The following is a 16,926-nucleotide window of genomic DNA, read 5'->3' as shown; positions in this document are numbered from 1 at the left end:
CTCCAGCGTGGATCCTGCCAACCCCTAGCTGCATGACTAGCCATGTGAGCTTCCTCACCTGCAACATGATAAAATGATTACATCTCAAGGTTCTAGCCACCGTATGAGATGAGAAAACCAAAGCTTTTAGAGGTTTAGTGGTTTTCTTGAAGTCACAGAATTATAATAGATGGAGCCAGGAATTAAATGTGGCTCTCTGGCTCCCAAACCTTTCCTCCTAGCATAGTCTACTTTAAAATCCTTGAGAAATGTCACCGAAGACAAGGGTAGTGCTATTAAAGATCAGTTTTTCAAGATACCCAAAAAGAAAGAAAGAAAACAGTTACTTTGGAAGATCACTCATAGCTAGGTTATTTCATCCTATCTACTATTTCTAGTTACTGCTCAATACACCATATTTTTATAATGCTCAATACCAGTGTCAAGCTCATATATTTTTCTGGATAAATATTAGAAATAAAGGTACACAGCTTATAGATACTAAAGAAATACAGCATTATTAGCCAAATATAAAGACTTAATTCTCAATTTCTCTAAGATATTTATCTTTAGAATTTAGTGACCTATAAAATACTCTTAACATGCATAACAGCCCTAAAACGTTCATATGAAAGTGATAATGTTTTAATGATGGCAACAACTGTGCCTCACAGTATTACTAACTTGAATAGAGCAGGACAAATTCTGTCCAAAAGATGCTAATAAAATTTGTGTTTTCTTTCAAAAAACACAAAACAAAGTCTTTAAATATCTTAGCCATAAGATGCCAGTAAAATTGAATTTATGTCTAGTTTAATTCAACAATGGAAAAGTCTGCAGTTAAAGGGCAGATACACTTCCCTTTGTCCCTCTTTTCCCGAGAAACTTTCAAATGTTGAAAATCAATTGCTTTTGTCCCCTTGTTATTCATCTGCTACACATTAAATAGAAACTCTGGGTATCGAATAATTCCCACAGGGTCTTTCATCTACAGACAAGCCTGGTACAAATTAAATTCTTGCTCTCCTTCACAAATTGTAGATATGTGTTTTAGTGGACCGTTGATTTATCATCTTATGCTGTTGCTAGTTCAGCATGGTGTGACTAGCTAACTGTAGTCCTTATCTAAGGGTCCTTTGGGTTGGGGATTGTGGTGATGTGTTAATGCAGAGCGTTACCATGTTGCTCTGACTTTAGTCTCTGTTGAAAGGCATTCTGTTAGACACTGTGTTTTAGTTACTTCCCAGATCCTTCCGCCATTTAGGCTACGTGTTTATGTGTTTTAAATATACTGTAATAACACTAAATAATATTACCTCTGGCAGTGATGTTATGGTATGAAATGACTATCATAATGGTTATTACAAATAATGTGCAAAAACAGACTGTGCAGAAGATCTCTTAGAAATGTTTAATTGATGCAAGCGTTGGTTTAGCATTGGACTTCAGAACCAATAGTTAAGGAAGTGACTTTGATCCCTGGCCTGCAATATGTCTTCAGACTACACAGCTTACACAGGGTCTCTCTCCTAAATCCCAGCTGTTAGAAGGAAACCACACACATATGCTAACACACACACACACACAACAGAATTCTGAATCTAAATAGTGCTAGGAAGTTCTAAGAATTTCACTTTAATCTGTTACCCACCAAATATATTAAAAACCTTTTTTGGCAGTTGTTCTTTTAGGCCTTTAATAAAAACAAAATTTGATCAGCTCTTGGTCAACTCCCCAAGTGCCAAGCCTCTCCGAATTACTCCAATTCCCCCCACCAAAGATTCGTTTGTCTCAACTCCAATATCCACCTTTACTTGTGATCTCCTGAAATCGAAAAGGTCCACCCTCATTAACGGAAGCATCTCCCCAGGGAGTCTTCCATCGGCACCTCACCTCGCTCGAATCTTCCTGCTGGTTGATGACAGCGAGAGCATCCTCCGCCGCCTGCCGCTTGGCCTCTGCCACCGTGCGCTCCATCTTGGCGCGCTCCGAGGTGATCATATCGTGCGCCTTCCGCTCGGCCTCGGACACGGCCTTCTGCAGCTCGGTCATCGCCTGCCGCTTCACCTCGTTGACCGCCTCCTCTGCGTGCCAGGCGGGCCGGACCGGACAAGAGAACAGCTCTCTGTTAGCGCGGGACCTGGGCTACGATCGCTGTTACACAGAATGCTAGACAACACGCATGACTTTCATCCCAATTACTGGGCAGTTCTTCCGGCTGTCTAAAGAACCACATTTTGGAAATTCATTTTAAGAGAGCAAAAGGGTGAGATTTTTTCCTTTACTTTACACTCCTGGGGATATCTTTTAAACTACTGTAGCATCACTACAACTTTTCTACCAAACTAGTACCCCAGAAAGGATTCTGAGACCAGACTAAGTAGACAAAAGGCGAAAATAACCACAAGAAACCTGCCTGGATAATTCAGACGCAAGAAGAAGGTGTTTTGCCACAATGCAATAGGTTAATATGAACACAGGGAGTACAGGGGTAAAGCTTTCAGGGAAAGAAAGGAAAGGAACAGATTTTACACAGACACATATGTAAATGCAAAGTTATTTTGCTAGTAAAAGATACAACACACAATAATGAAATTAATTTAATGCAGCCCTTTTAAAGAAAATTGAAGATGAAACATACAGAAGATCCAGCTTTTCTTTTTCTTGTCATTTCCTGAGTAATGTGGACATATGACCCTATAGACTAAATGGTAGGGATTTTTAAAAAAATCACTTTCTCATTTCCAGACTTTCAACTGTTGTCCATCTACTGAATCAAATATAAACAGTCTTGCATAACCAACTGTTGCACTAGACAAATATAATTGAATCATACTGCAGGCCAAAACAATCAGGCCTGACTACAAACCTGCAAGGTGTCAAATTAGCTCTTTATTTTTGGCTGTGGAAAGGGTGCAAAGATTTGACTAATGTACAACATAAGATTGACAACTAAAACAAGTAATTTCCATTTTAAAAAATTAACTGTTCTAATTAACAAGGGAAAATATCCTCCCCCTGAATTAGTTTATCTAATTTTCATCTTTATTCAAAGAAAAATGACAATGATTAATTGAAAATTTAATAAGCAGTAATTATTAACTTGGCAAACCTACTACCAATTAACACTCTATTAAAACTAATTATGACATGTTTCATTCAAGTGTTTGCACTTAATTGTTTCACTCACTTGAAAAGCACCTTAATTAAATGTTCTGTTTAATTAAAAACACAGATTCCTAATAAAAATGTTTTACTGTAGATAAAAAATGTTAAGAGATGCAAATACTCCTACAGTTCCTTAAATTTCTATAGTTATATTTCACACATCCATAGTTCATGACTTGAGGATCATGAAGAGCCCTCCACTAATAATTAACCATGGTGACTTTTGTAGCCTCCACCATTTTCCCAGAATTATTTCTGAAGTTTGTTTATTCATTTGTAATTACTGTCTGCTAGATTTTATAAACTAAATTACAGGGAAAGATCCAGACTGGAAATATTAACTAAAATATGTTAAGCCTTTGTTGGTTGCTTTAAGATATGTATTTAAAATCTGAAAACAGAGCACACTGCACAGAGCTGGCAGCACCTTCTTCACCAGGAGGTGAAAAGATGCCTTTATTATCCTATCATAAATGACTTGGGGCACCAGGGAAGCACTGCCCTTCTAACTATACAGTCAGGGTCTAATTTGGTTTGAATATTCAAGGTGAATTAAAATTCTATCTAAGTGGTAATACAGGACAATAATTTTTGCTTACGATCAAAGCTGTAGCTTGACTAATTGTATATGCAAATCAGGCAATTTATATTTAAATTATGCATTCCTATTCTAATCCCACAGGCACATAGAGATCAGCAAAGAGAATTGGTAGGACATGTGCAAGGTGCTTGAATATTTATTACCAACTGCAAACATTCACTGATCGTTTGAAAAAGAAATATACTGAAGAAAACAGTTGCAATTTAAAAACTATATTTATGGTAGACTTTTTCCAATTTTATAAAGACCTTTAAACTTCAGAGTGTGTTTTGTTATCTTTGCGGTTGCTTTAAAAAATACTACTTTTAGGGGAAAACTGATATGGCCTTCGACATTTGTTAGGACTCCAAATATTTAATATGTATATCATTATATTATATTGTATTATTAGGATTACATGCAAACTTTGAATACGGTCTGTAGGTTAAATAATTGTGTTGTATGAATGTTAATATCCTGATTGTGGTAACTGTACTTGTTCTTAGGAAATGTCCTTGTTCTTAGGAAATACACACTAAAATGTTTACGGTAAAGGGACATCATGTCTGCAACTTACTCTGAAGTACTGAGGTGAAAAATATAATGCACAACAGAAAAAGAGGGAAGGAAAGAGGAAGAGAGAAACAAAAGACATCAAAGCAAATATGGTGAAATAGGGAAAATTGGGAGAAAGGTATATGGGATTTGTTTTTACTATTTTTTGCAACTTTTTCTGCAAGTTCGAAATCATTTCAAAATAAAATGGTGCAAAATATTACATGATGTACTTTCGAGCACAGGATATACTTTTTGCAATTATAATTTTCTCTGAAAAGAAGATGCATGGGCTATAGTACATTGAATTTTAGAGCTCTGCCCCTTTGATATCTTTCAAATGCTTTAAACTTGATTTTATTTACTTATCTTTTGTCACAAAGGTAGTGTATAATAGTTTCATTGCAAAGACACACTTTATAGGTTTTTTCCTAGGGAAAAAAAATTGCCCACAGCCAATTTTAGACTCTTGCGGGGGAAAAGCTTTCAAATTTTAACAGGCTGAGTGTAGATGTCCTGTTCTGCCTTTGGTGTTCTCCTCATGTTGGAATGCCTTGACACTTCGAACACTAGAAATGCTTTCTAAGAAGTCTATAAAGATAAATATTATAAGCAGTTACTTGAGACTTCCAGGTGAAACTGTCACCTATACTTTAGAGATTCAATATACTCCTTAAAATTTAGCATCTATCCATAGAAAACAATTCCCAAACTGTTTTTATGCAGCAGATTAGGGATATCACTATCCCTAAGATAGTGGTAAGAATACAAATTTAATGGACACTACTTCCAAGTCAGATTTTAGACTGAAGACCTAATGTAGATGGATAGGCACATATTAAAAATATTTGAAACATGGTTTGATAAGGTTTAACCCTTCTTAGAGAATGCATGGACACCACATAAACAAGGATTGCTCTTTCCCTCCTCTCAGAGTCCCCATGATGCAAAGTACACCCAGAACTGGTTTCGGAAACCCACAAAACAGACAGTGAAGAAAAATAATAGGGGACTCAATAGATTACATGTCAAGTTAAAAAAAAAAAAAAAAACGAAACTGATTAAGTGGAAAGTACATAATGAAGTTTTGAATCTGCTTCCAAATGCTTACCACTTATGGTAGGATTTCCTTTGTGCATAGCTATTCAAGTTGACTTTCCAACAAAGGTGGTATATTCAGAAAAATCTGCTCTCACTTCACAGCAGTCAAACAAAGGCTTGAGTAGATAATAGCACAGAAGGAATTTGGATTGCACAAGACTTCACTGTCAATTTTTCTTTATGAACTATCAAGATTTAACTTAAATACACATAAATAGGGAAATGCAGAGATTCTATCCCTCAACATAAAAAGTCGTCCTTGTGCTATCCAAAATGGCAACTCTTTGTACCTATTATTGGAATAAATTGAACTGACAGCTTAAAATTGGGGAAGAAAAATGGTCAGAAGAAAGATGTAGCAATTCCTTCTCCAGGTAGGTGGCACCCAGCACATTTTAACATCTTATGAGTATCCCATGACTATTATCCTGGTAGAAAATCTTCTTAGAGGCGATGCTCTAAATCTGGTAAGACTATACAGATTATACACACACACACACACACACACACACACACAAAGACATATATAAACCTTAACCTTTAGGCTGTGCAAGAGATCTTTCTCTGGTTCTTAATCTACACTGCTATACTATCAGATTTTGAAACTCCTTGTCACACTTACAAAAAGAGTTATTTCTTAGAAAATTTAAAAACAACCACAAAACTCGAACAAGAGCCAAGGGACCAGAGTCACCAAGTTGCACAGAACTATAGACATAGCTGTGTCAAATCAAAACCCAAACAGAAATCTTCTGTGGGAAAAAAAAACCCTTTCCTCCTTGATTGGGGTTCTCAGCCCTATACCCGTCTGATCGTCTGCAGAAACAGCATTTTCCAGTTTCTCAACTCAGACAAACTATTTTAACGGTTGAAGTTATAGTAGCTCAAAGCCACATTATGTATTTGTAATGTCATTTTTAACTCTTGAAACAGGTTTGTGCTTTATCTCCTGAGTTGATTTCTTTTTAAAAATAAGGTTTTGGCTCAACTTTTATAGTGCTGGTGTTCTACCAAGATTCTGCCAGATCTGAACTTCTTTAAGCCCAATAAGTCAATGAGTCATCAGAAACTTAAATCTACTTCAAAATGCAGAACAATATCCCTTAATGAAAATCAGATAGTATACATGGAAAGGAAAAATAGAAATTTAGCAACTTTGTCATTTAACTTAATTTAGTTCTGGTCATTGAATATTAATTAGCACAAAAGATCAACTTTAAAAACTGGTTGTAACCATAAAATTTCTGAGTGCCTCAGCAAGTGAACTAGATTTGCTGTGATACATTTAAAAAGAATTCAGGAGATATATGTCAATTATACCCCAATTAAAAAAAAAATTAGAAGGGAAGGCTGAAGTAAAACACCAGACTTTGTTTTCATGAAGGAAAAATTGCATGCAATCTGAGACCTCAGGCTTCCAGCCTGAAACCATTATAGCCCCTGAAAAATGGGGTTTATAACAGAAGCATCACCAGACTCTCATTACAGTAGCACTAGCAGATGCTACTAAAATAAAAACTATTTCATGTTCTAATCAGGCCTGGTTTAAGAATATTCATCAGGATTTTTAAATTTTGTGTGTGGGGGTTTGTTTTGTTGTTGTTAGCAGTAAAGTCCCTTCTTGTCATTCTTCACGTCACTTCATTAACAACTGCACACAGCTGCCAGAACACTAAATTCGTGTTTTTAAACAATTCTTACCAGCTTTCTTCCAGATCTCCTCTGGCACATATCCAGAAGCAGGCCTGTGAAGGAATTCCCGATGTGCATCTATGAAAAGGATAAAAATTGGTGGAGAGAGGAGGAAAGCACCATAAGCACTGTTATGTCATTACACAGGGTAGAAGCAAGCAATGCCCACTATCTCGGCTTCTCTACAAAAACATAGTTTTAAAAGGCTGGGCACCTCACTTCTAAAAAATAAACAAAAATAGCAAGACCAGTCATCAGAGCACAAGGAAAACAGGTCATTGGTCTAAATGCCTTGTATGCTCAAAGCCAAAACAACTCTAAATATTTCATTATACAATATGATATTTGGGAACACTGTTCCCAACACTCAAGTATGGGAATTTCTATGGGTATATTTTATTTTATTAAAGAAAATAAACTGTATCTGGTAATTTTCTTTTTTTTTCAAAGTCAAATTGGTAGTTAGAAAGTCAAATGTTAGGGTAACATAATTTTCACACAGCTCTGATTCTACCACCTTTCAATAAATGGTGAGCCTGACTCCATGGCTAACCGGCTCTAACAATTACTTTAAAAAATCTTGATGAGCATTAAAAATTCTCACAAAAATTAGATCATATGGATTTGACATGGATGGAAGCAAGAAAGAATCATTAGAATGGATTCACAGATAGTCAGTTGACCAAATATAACTAGTACATGACATGATTTCCAGAAAAAAAAAAAAAAATGAAGTTCCACTTTAAGTGAAATGCTGTGCTTTTATGCTGACCAAATTTTAAAAGTTTGAGAAAACGGATCATAATAAAGCTGATGTAGGAATGCTCACCTCCAAAATAACATCTTCATGAAAATGACATGAAACCTTTTATATATGTTTTTATATATGCTTGAAAGTAAAGTGTACAGTCTTTCAGAGAGAAAATATGCACTAAACTTCTTCCATACTGGATTTTCAAATGAAAGTCTATGTATTTAGAAGTTTGAGGGGAAGAAAAAAAAAATCATTTTAACTTTTATAAATATAGCAATCTTTCAACCCATGATAAATTTCAAATAATTGAAGTTTTCTCTACATGTATAAGAAATGTTAAGTAGCAGACTTTTTAAAGAATACTCTATCTAATGTATGGCGAAGATCAAAAGAAATTCAGTCCAGTTTTCTATATTTTATGGAGCTATGGAATGAGAAAAGCACAATCAGTTTAGCTAAGTATATCATTTTATATTTGAATGCCTTAGACACATTTGAATATTTTGAATCCTTCGAGGGTACATAGATTATCAGTTGGCCAGAACATAAAATTTCCACAACTATTCTGAATTAGCAAAACCTTATTATAGCTTAGTGAAGGGCATATGGAAACTCTCTGTACTATCTTTGCAATGTTTCCTTAAGTCTAAAATTATTCCAAATATAAAAAGTTTATTTTTAAAAGTTTACGTTATAATTTTATGACTACTTGATAATCAAATGGACTGGAAATACCCATGCATTCTCATGTACACATTCATTTCTATACAGTAAATGATGAAAAGCAAAATGTCTTTATTTTAGTAATTTTCATTTGCTAAAGAGCTTGATAAAACCGTTTGATGCATATACGACTTCCAAGAAATATCACGTGCCTAATTAGATTTGTCAAAATTACCTTTCACATCATTATAAAGTGCAGTCAAGTTCAAGTTCACATTTAGCCACATGACACAGTGAAACAGAGATTTACTTAAGACAACTTTTAGATATTTATTTTTAGGAGAAAAGACTTTGGCTTAAGAATAATTTACTGGATAAGAATAGATTTGTAAAGTCTGAAGACAAAAAAAATGCTTTCTCCACAGTAGCAAAAAAAAAAAAAAAGAAAACAAAAATTTTTCCATTTATTGGGTTAAGGAAAGAGTTATAACTTTATAAAAATTATTTTTTAATGGACTATTATTATTATAGGGAACAGGAAAAGTGATGTTAAGTTATCCAAATACTAATTACCAGCCCTAGGCAGCACAGGCAGAAGAGTTAGTTCTAAAGCCCAGAGAAGGTGAATCTTGGCTTTGCCACCTGTTCTCCCTGTGACACTGGGCAAGTTAGTTTCTCCATGTCTCAGTCACCACATCTGTAAAGTGGGGACAATACTACAACATTTGAGATTGCTGCTGTGAGGACTCAGCGAGGTACTTCCTACTACATGCTTGGCATGGCACATCCTAAACTCTGATTAGATGTTAGTGCTACTCCCATCATTATTATTTAGCAGGTTGCCCAGTAAGAATGGATATACAGTCATCCTTTGGTATCTGAAGGGGACCAAGATCCGAGAATGTTCAAGTCCCTTCTATAAAATGGCATAGTGAATAGTGCTGCTCTGAACATAGAGGTGCATGTATCTTTTTGAATTGCAGTTTTATCCAGATACATACCCAGGAGTGAAACAGAAACAGACTCACAGACATAGAGAATAGACTTGTGGTGGCCAAGGGAGAGGTTGGGTGGGGGAGGGATGAATTGGGAGCTTGGGGTTAGCAGATGCAGACTATTATATATAGAATGGATAAACAACAAGGTCCTACTGTATAGCACAGGGAACTTTATTCAATAACCTGTGATAAACCATAATGGAAAAGAATTTTTAAAAGAATGTATATATATGTATAACTGAATCACTGTGCTGTACCACAGAAATTAACAACACTGTAAATCAACTACACTTTAATTAACAAAAAAAAAGCATGGTATTTGCTTTGGATGCTAATTTGTTTGCTACATACATCCTTTCCTATACTTTAAATCATATCTAGATTACTTATAATTTATAACACAATGTAAATGCTATGTAAATAGCTGCCAGCACGTGGCAAATTCAAGTTTTGCTTTTTGGAACTTTCTGGATTTTTTTTTCCCAAATACTTTTGATGTGTGCTAGGTTGAATCCATGGATGTGGAACCTGCGGATACGGAGGGCCAACTGTATACTTATTTCCTTATTTAAAAAAACTAAGGTGAAAAGAACACCATAAAGTTTCTTTTTTCACCCAGCACTGACATCCAAAGGGCACAAAACTTTAGACAAAACAGAACCATTGAAGAGGTTTGGATTAAGTAATACACACCAGTAAATTTTTACTCACTCAGTACATGTCACTTGGGGAGAGAAGTTATGTCTATAGTTAGCAATTCATTGCCTGAACCCTTGATGGGAAGTCCTCAAACTTCTTAGATGATACTTTTATAAATTTTATTCAAACCTAATGAATAGCCCCCAAATTTGCTCAAAGAGAGATAACGTACTGGAGTCAACTGTGCACCCACCTTCCCGTGTGCTATACAGTCTGTATAGATCATGAGGATCCATATGCCATACGGGAAAGTTGTGCTGTATTTCACCTTCTTGGCTACATTTCCCTAGAATTCTCAATGATACATTGTCTTATTCGCATAGAGTCAAACTCCACCTAACCTAGAACCCTGATAGAAGTACCAACTACAATCAAGCAAAAGTTTTCTTAATCCTATCCTACTTTATAAAAGAAACTGTTTTTTTTCTCAAAATGCTGCAGAATATAAAGGCAAATAAAATTTTTTATATAATATACACCTATTTACATATATATATACTTATTTTACAATATCCCCTCCAGTTCTAAGTTACTGTGTCCTAGCTAAGCATCAGGTGTACCAACAGAAAGAATGAAGTGATGACAGTAGAGGTACTGCTCAGAAACTATTTTGATTCACTGACAAATACTACTTTAATAGCTACAGAAACTGAATGATTAATTTAATATTTTCTCTTCTGATTAACTAGTAGCAATAACAGAGTCCACATATGCAAAATTGAGTTTAAAAAACCAAAACAGGGCTTCCCTGGTGGCGCAGTGGTTGAGAGTCCACCTGCCGATGCAGGGGACACGGGTTCGTGCCCCGGTCCGGGAAGATCCCACATGCCACGGAGCGGCTGAGCCCGTGAGCCATGGCCGCTGAGCCTGCGCGTCCGGAGCCTGTGCTCCGCAACGGGAGAGGCCACAACAGGGAGAGGCCCGCTTACCGCAAAAAAGAAAAGAAAAAAAAAAGTGAAAAGCCAAAACAAATCCTGAAATTGATCAATATTACAAGAGACAACTTCTCTCTTAAGACTTTCTTATTTTAGATTATTGGTGAATCTAGACAAACTTATGCAAAACATTCTAAGGCTCAGATTCTGAAGAAGCTAATTTTTAACCATTAAATCTTGACCACCTATAAAATATAAGTTGCTGTAAAACAGATGGTTGTTCTAAAATGCAGTGGTGAAACAAAAACAGAAGAGTCTGTGCGAGATGGTTTAAAATGTGAAATGTATACATATGTAACTATTGAAAGACAGAAAAATTATAGAAAAGACCTTATAAATTAAGTTTAGCTTACTTTGGGATGCAAACTGCTTGGGGATGAAAGAAGAGGAGGAGGGGAGCCCCCAGAAGATACATCTATGGAATGAGACCAAGTCGAAGTGGGGGAAATGTTTTAAGAAATGTGAAAAGACAGAAAAAGCACTCTATGATGTATGGAAGAGATGGAAGATGCACTACACTTACGACAGATGGAGACCATTGGATACTAGATACAGCAAGGGCCGCCATCAATATACATGAAGGGATGAGCTGATGGCCTTTGGAGAACCAATGTGACCTCATATGACCCAGGACAGCAATGCTCAAAGCTTGGCAGCACCTATGTTATGGCCTTCATCCTGTAGTGGGCAGAATGAGGCTGTGATCATGATAATATCTATTACAAAAACCATCAAAAGAAAGGAAGGGTTAAATGAGTTCATCTTTAGAAATGTTACTTATTTTTGTTTTAAAGGATAATAAATCCAGAAATCTCAACTTTATGTTCAGAAGCCCAACCCAACCTAGAAGCCAAGAACTACATTAGGATTTTCATCTTTAACAATAAAAATACCTAATGCTGTAGGAGGCAACCATCTCTTCTTGTTTTTCAAAGATGGACATATTTAACTAGTAGTCACATCTTTTTTAACCCAATATACTAAATATAGTAGACTCTTTAAAATACAGTAGGCACTTTACATTAGGAGCTCAGATGCATCGTCTTGAAATGAATTTCATGATGTAATTTAAAAGGAATCAATACAAGTACATAAAATCTAAACTTTTATATGCAGATATACTCTGAATAACTTGTTTGTGGTTTTTATAATCTGATAGTATAGAAGTAGAAAAATATATTCCTTTGGATGGGAGTAAACTATTTTTCTATAGTCCTGTATTATGAATTAGGGTCCCAAAGGTATAACAGATTTACTGTATTTAAGATGGAATTCCCCTTTTCTTGTTTCTGTGCCTATTATATAAATTAGCCACCTAAACATTACTGCTTGGAAATACCTTTGGAATGAAAAAATATCTAAGAATCTACTATAATTTCATAAACTTGTGTGCCAAGCAATAACACTAATTTTATGTATGGCTCGCTACTCTCTAAACTGTGAGATTGCATGTTAGAAATCATAATAATAGCTATTACTTATAGCACATCTACTATGTGTCAGGCACTGTCCCATATGCTGTATAACTATTAACTCATTTAATACAGAAACACTTATGAAATATGTATTGTTACCATCCCCACTTAACAGATGAAGAAACTGAGGCAGAGAGTTACTTGCCAAAGGTCACAAAACTAGTAAGAAGAACCAGGGATTCAGATCCAGACATCTGCTCAAATCCTGTGCCTTTAACTTTCATGCTAGATTTCCTGAGCATTGAGACAGTTAATGGGAAACTCTATAATTCAATCATGTGACAGTGATAAAACTTGTCAGCCAAAGGAATTTTAAAATATTAATTTCTGTACCAATTACTTGAGGCAGGAGGTGGTATTAATTCAACAAACTTATGAAACTCTAAGCCTTCTGTGAATGATCAAGTTGATGTATCATTTCATTTAAAACAAAAACCTCTTTCTAAGGTTTAAAAAATAGTTTTTAAATTGTTTTAAAAAATTTAAAATTGTTAAAAAAAATAGTTTTCTAATTTTCTTAAGACTTGGATATTTGGAGTTTTTTCCTGGAAAGCAAGTGAGTTATAGTAATAATACAAATAACTAAAATCTATTATTTCAAGGAAAAGTGTATTATTTCAAAAGTCCTTCAAGATAACAACCTGTTTTTGACTTAAAGAGTAGAAATAACATGGACTTAGTGTGTACTCAGCTTTAAAACTGTTTAAGAGGCTACTCATTTAAAATAGTCTTTACTTAATATCTGGGGGGAGCTCCCCAAATTCAATTAGTAATAGATTAATCATGTTATCTTACCAATCCCTCAAACTGACTTAATACTATGGATGTATTTCAAAAGCGAGAATGGGAATGAGTTTAACAAACACAACAGTTATGGAAGTTACATTTTTCTCTGTACAGTCACCAAATACAATTTAAAATGCTAAACATGAGTGTATGACTAAATGTTGTCATTGTTTCTAAGATAGGAATGTGACTAGGGCAATATTTTGAACTAAAGATATCTTCTATAACATTATTCTGAAGGTCTCATTTGAGACCAGACAGCAGCTTAAGAATTAAGAGAATCCAGCTAAAGGAAACACATGCAGAATAATCATAGGATATGGAGCTCTTAGGCATATCCATATGCCTATATCCATAAATCCATATCCATAAATTTATCAGTCAATATCCTTAATCCTTTAATTACACACACTAATACATTCGACTCCAAAGCCTAAGAGAAAACCTCAGAAAGCACTTAATGTAAATGATTGTGCCCCATGATTACAAACTACCTGCCTTATTTATAGCCGTAGCCCAGCTCACAAGATGGATGGAACTCGAAGACTTCAGGAATCTACTGGCAAAAGACACCAGTGAAATATAACTGTTGGATGCTAAAACTTGCATATTGTGTGGCTCTTGACAGGTTCTCCCTATGGCTGTGGTAAGTTTCTTTAAAACGCAATCTAGGGTTCTGTGTCCCTAAAGAATAGGACTGTTTTAACAGAGTCCCAACAAAGAAATGAACTACTTGTAGTCTTTGAAAAATACAATCTATAAAAGCTTAAAACCAAAGCGATCTCTCTTTTACCAAAAATATGAATTCATTAAGCATCATTAAAAGTAATGTAATTTGTGTACTCTTAAGGAGTTTTTAAAACCAAGTTTATTCTTTTGATTACATAACAGGGAAACTAAACCTAGCTTCCTGGAGAACGATGAACACTTGCATCACTAGAATGCGTGACTATAGGTGATTATATGATAACGGTCCTATGTTCAGTGTGCTGAATATAATTCACATAGGTCTGAAATCCTATCCATTTCTGAATTTTTTCTTTTACAATAGACAGCAGATAATATTAATCCTGTCAGTGCAGAGGACTGAATTGAGCGGCCTGCTGGTATGACCACTAGCTATCTCCTTGCCTATCTCTTCCACTAGCTTAAAAGTTCCTCAAAGGAAGGAATTAAGAATATTTTTCCTTTATTACAGTGCCTAGCATGATGCCTGACACACAGTAAGCCAGGTTCAACAAATAAGCACTGACTCGATGAATTTGTTCAATAGAGCCAGCTAAAATGGATATTTTTACTCCCAAAGTTTTGTTTAATTTAAGGCTCTCAATTTTTGCCTAGATTGGATGATTACAAATATTCTCTTTATTATTATTATTATTAGCCAATTTTGTTTCACAATACAGAAGTGAAAAGCAAGATGCTTATTCTATTCTAAACAGTTTGGTTTAATTTGGTTCAAATTAAACTTAAACCTATTTTCACTGCTTGCCTTAACATAAGCTAACAACACTTTTCTCTTTAAAATATCCTTTAGAATAATGTTTGTTGGGTAAATTAAATGACCTGGAATCTTCCTTTATTTAATACTTATTATGGCAATAGACATTCAGCATTCAGGGATTAGCAGGAATCGACGAACCTAAGTGCAAAGGAAATTTTAATGACTAGGAATCATTTTAATAAAAAAGATAATGTGATCAATAGCCAGATAATATACTTCAAGTTTTAAATATTTGATAATCAGCCATGGATGATAATGAGGCCAAAGTCACGAGCTTAATCTGCACACAGGTAATTAGTTTTGTTTTTACAGCATGGACTGTACCCTAACCTAAGCTAGGTAGCAGGTGTGGGGCTAAGCACATAAGAAAAATGAGATGAGAGAACAGGGGTCAACACAAATCCATCTCCATTAAGTTGACTCAGACTGTATATACAAGTAGTGGCCAGGGACGTAAATGACAGTAGCTTATTATTAATTTAGGAAAAAGTCCACAGGCCACTCAAAAATTATTTCAGGTTCAAATTTTCTTTCCATATACTTGGGATTACATTCTATTTATAACCCCAACAATTCCCAAATCTCAATACTAAATACGGCTACATGTACGCATTCAATTTCTAAAGCATTGCTATATTAATAGTCCTGTAAGTTACTAGAATTAATAAAATCACAGTTAAGCAATCTAAGTTAAGGTCATGGAAGAGCTAAATCTGTATCACTAATTTTCAAGTGGCAGTGGGCAAACTATAGAGCCCTTAGGTCTCTTCCTGGAAGCGTTTTGAGATAAATTACTCTCAAACACTAGGGTGCAGCAGAATTCCCCGGAGAGCTTGCTAGAAGCTCCAAGCCCACTCCCAGAGATTTTGTCTTTGCAGGTTGGAGACAGGGTCCAAAGAGCTATTTTATGAAGGAGCACGCATTTTAGTGATTCATGTGAAATTCTGGTCCAGCTTTGAAGCTTTGTCATAAGCCCAAAACATTAACCTAGAAAAGGAGTTTAATTTTTGTAACTGCCTCTTTCTATGCCAATCTGCCTAACAGACAAGACATATCTGAGGATATAAAGTGTTTATTGTTCTACAATTCCCTGTATAGCCTTTATTTTTGAAAAGACGAGTTAAAAATAAAATCGGCATTAATAGCATAAGAAGTATCTGTTCAATACGTCCATCTGAAGAAAAGATACCTAACGCCACTGGGTCTGGGTTGACAGGACTCTGCTGCCTGGAGTGGCTGCTGCTACCGCTGCCGCCCTTTTTTAAGTCCTCAGCATCGCTGTACCGCCGGATCCAGTAATTCAATTCCTCCCGGTCCGCTTCCTGACATCGCCTTAGTACAGTGAGAGATCGCCTTGTTTTTTCTACCATGTCCATTATGCAGTTTAACAGCTATGGAAGAAATGGGCAGGGGGAGAAAGGAAGGATATATTATCAATCACCACAACTCATAGACTTTGGTGGGTAGTGAAACAAACTATTTTAGGACAATGAAGAATGCTATTTTATTCTGAAGGCTTCTGTCTAATATTTTCAAAGGTTAGATTTGACACAGAGATCCAATAGATGAGTTAACTCAATAGGAATGAGAATAAAATGTGGGAGGCATGACAGGGATATTTCAGCTGAAGTAAACCCATCTTTCCAAATACTAATCCCATTACTGGATAAAATAAATAACTCTCTACAAATAAAACAGCAGCCCACTGATCTGGCTTTAGGGAATCCTTTCCATGATCTAAACACTTCTCTTATATAAGTGGCCTTGATATCAATTTAGAAATCAAATCCTATATTCTACTTTAAACATTCTCATTTATTACTTTTTCAAGGATGGCAGAAAATACCTTCAAAGCATCCCCACACTTTTATCATGTCACCTCACTCCAGCTGTTTTCAAAACATTTTTTGAAATGATTACCAACATCTTACATGGTCAAGATGTTTCCATTCCTCTGCCCATTCTCTGTCTGTCAGTCTGTGATCAATCATTTCTTCTTGACGTGTGCCATGCAACCCTATAAATACGAAGAAGGTT

At 35.4% G+C, this 16,926-nt stretch overlaps 1 protein-coding gene across 1 annotated transcript in view; it reads right to left on the bottom strand.

Moving 5' to 3' along the window:
* RUNX1T1 (RUNX1 partner transcriptional co-repressor 1) overlaps positions 1-16,926 on the bottom strand; it is a 129,599-nt gene that overhangs the window by 11,308 nt on the left and 101,365 nt on the right. The window contains 4 exon segments of the mRNA XM_029222674.1: positions 1,873-2,063; positions 7,085-7,153; positions 16,079-16,280; positions 16,821-16,906. Of these exon segments, the coding sequence (XP_029078507.1) occupies positions 1,873-2,063; positions 7,085-7,153; positions 16,079-16,280; positions 16,821-16,906 (548 nt within the window).

This window comes from Monodon monoceros, unplaced genomic scaffold, assembly GCF_005190385.1.
Source record: "Monodon monoceros isolate NGI ecotype Baffin Bay Population unplaced genomic scaffold, NGI_Narwhal_1 Super_Scaffold_14, whole genome shotgun sequence".
NCBI classification, from domain to species: domain Eukaryota; kingdom Metazoa; phylum Chordata; class Mammalia; order Artiodactyla; family Monodontidae; genus Monodon; species Monodon monoceros.
This window is presented reverse-complemented; position numbering and strand designations above follow the sequence as displayed.